This window comes from Myzus persicae, unplaced genomic scaffold (assembly GCF_001856785.1).
Source record: "Myzus persicae strain clone G006 unplaced genomic scaffold, MPER_G0061.0, whole genome shotgun sequence".
Lineage (NCBI taxonomy): Eukaryota > Metazoa > Arthropoda > Insecta > Hemiptera > Aphididae > Myzus > Myzus persicae.
In genome coordinates this window covers 1-1,850 of record NW_019100913.1, presented here as the reverse complement: position 1 = coordinate 1,850, position 1,850 = coordinate 1, and the positions used below count along the sequence as shown (strand labels likewise).

Here is a 1,850-nt window from a genome sequence, read left to right as displayed (position 1 = left end):
TAATTTGATCCATTGCAAAAGGAGCCAATACATTCAAAATAATTGATTCACACTTGGTACGCGCACAAGAAAACTTTTTTTCATGTAACTTTTTTATTAAAGTAGTAGTACAATCCATTGACCTAAAAGAATGGTTATGTACTATAGTGTGAAATGCAAACATTCCCTCTTCTGCTGCAATTTTTAACCCTTCACTAGTTAAGCCAGCTGGTCCTTGTTTAGTAAAATATGAAGTTACCTTGTCACTTTTTGAAGCACTAGATAAGGCCGACCTATGTTTTTTCTTTTCCATATGCTGTTTGATATCTGAGCGTCCTCCATGTTCGATTGAAAATACCGCCTTGCACACCGTACAAAACACTTTTCCAATTTCTTCACTATTTTTTAGAAAAGTAAATTCAGACTGTAAAGATACAGTGAACGTACATCTCCTCTTTGGCATTTTAAAAAAAAAAACAATGCACCAACTCACAAAATTTAAAGAAAAAAGACGATACGTAGTGGCTATAATAAACACAGTCGCTTTACTGTTCGTACGTTACTACTCGACATATTATTTTGTTGTTCGACTTTTTGATTATAATCATCGATTATAAATAAAGCCCGTTTCACACGATACTAGTAAGTTATTGTGCTATCTCTAGTGTGGTAGCTTGTATACTAGTTTTTAGGTCCGTGTGAATTATAATATAGTATACTAGTTAAATGAATCATACTAGCTACTGTACAATTTTTGGTAATAGAACATGTCCTATTTTCCACTCTATTTACCAGCATAGAAATATTGTCCGCCAATCAGAATACAGACATGTTATCAATCAAAATCGTTATCACGATCGAGATCAACACAATATTATACAAATTACATAAATTACATATTAAATATTCTAAAAATTTTACCACCTAGCACATTTTGTTTTTTAACTAATAAATAAAATAAAATATGGCACCAAAAATAGGATCGCCTTGGTCCAACCAATCAATATCTACACTAATTGAAATGTATAGCCAAAGTAATTGTTTATATGATACTAAACTTCCAGTATACCACAATAAGCATATTCGGCAAAAAGCCTTGGAGGATATTGCGTTAACACTACAACCATACAGGCCTAACACAACATGGCAAGAAGTGAAGGTAAAAATTGCAGCGCTAAGAACTCAATTTGGAGTAGAACACAATAAAGTAAAGACCTCATCGAAGAGCGGTACTGGTACTGATGATGTAAGTACAATGTGCATTTTATAATCATGTATTTTTATGTTTATGTGGGCGGCTTCCCCAACATATCTTCTGACTTTCAAAGGTAACTTTTTTATTAATGTAACCACTTAAGCTTATTATACAAAATATGTATAGATTGGTAATTCAAATAAAGCAAAAAATATCTATTTTTTTATAATATTTTGTATGTATTAATATTGTAATAGAATATCTATTATTATTAAAAATACTTTATACAATTTTGTATTTTCAGATTTATGTCCCATCACTGTGGTATTACAATAGCATGTTATTTTTACAAAAACATATAACACCCAGAAAAAGTATTGAAACTCCTGTTTCACAGGTCAATAGCATTTATAGATATTAATAATTAATAAATTTTGCTTACTTTATAATTGTTTGCGCCGACGCCGCTCCTGCGAGTATGGCGGTTGGCGGCGACGACTTGTGAGGTGTTGGGAGATGAGGTGACCAATATATAGTAATAAAAAGGCGCGACTTTCGGTTTACTGACGGGCCAAGTATAGCACCGCCCTACTATTGTAACAACCCAATCAAATAATATAAAAATACATATAACTAAGTAATAAGGGGTACGGGCGCCCAAAGGGGTGACGATTAT

At 32.5% G+C, this 1,850-nt stretch overlaps 1 protein-coding gene across 1 annotated transcript; it reads left to right on the top strand.

Annotated features, from left to right (window-relative positions):
* Positions 1–924: 924 nt before the first annotated feature.
* LOC111026739 lies at positions 925–1,595 on the top strand. The gene is made up of 2 exons (XM_022304870.1): positions 925–1,225; positions 1,479–1,595. Exons 1-2 carry the CDS (start codon positions 944–946, stop codon positions 1,593–1,595), a joined length of 399 nt encoding a protein of 132 aa, XP_022160562.1. The 5' UTR covers positions 925–943.
* The last annotated feature ends 255 nt before the right edge of the window (positions 1,596–1,850 follow it).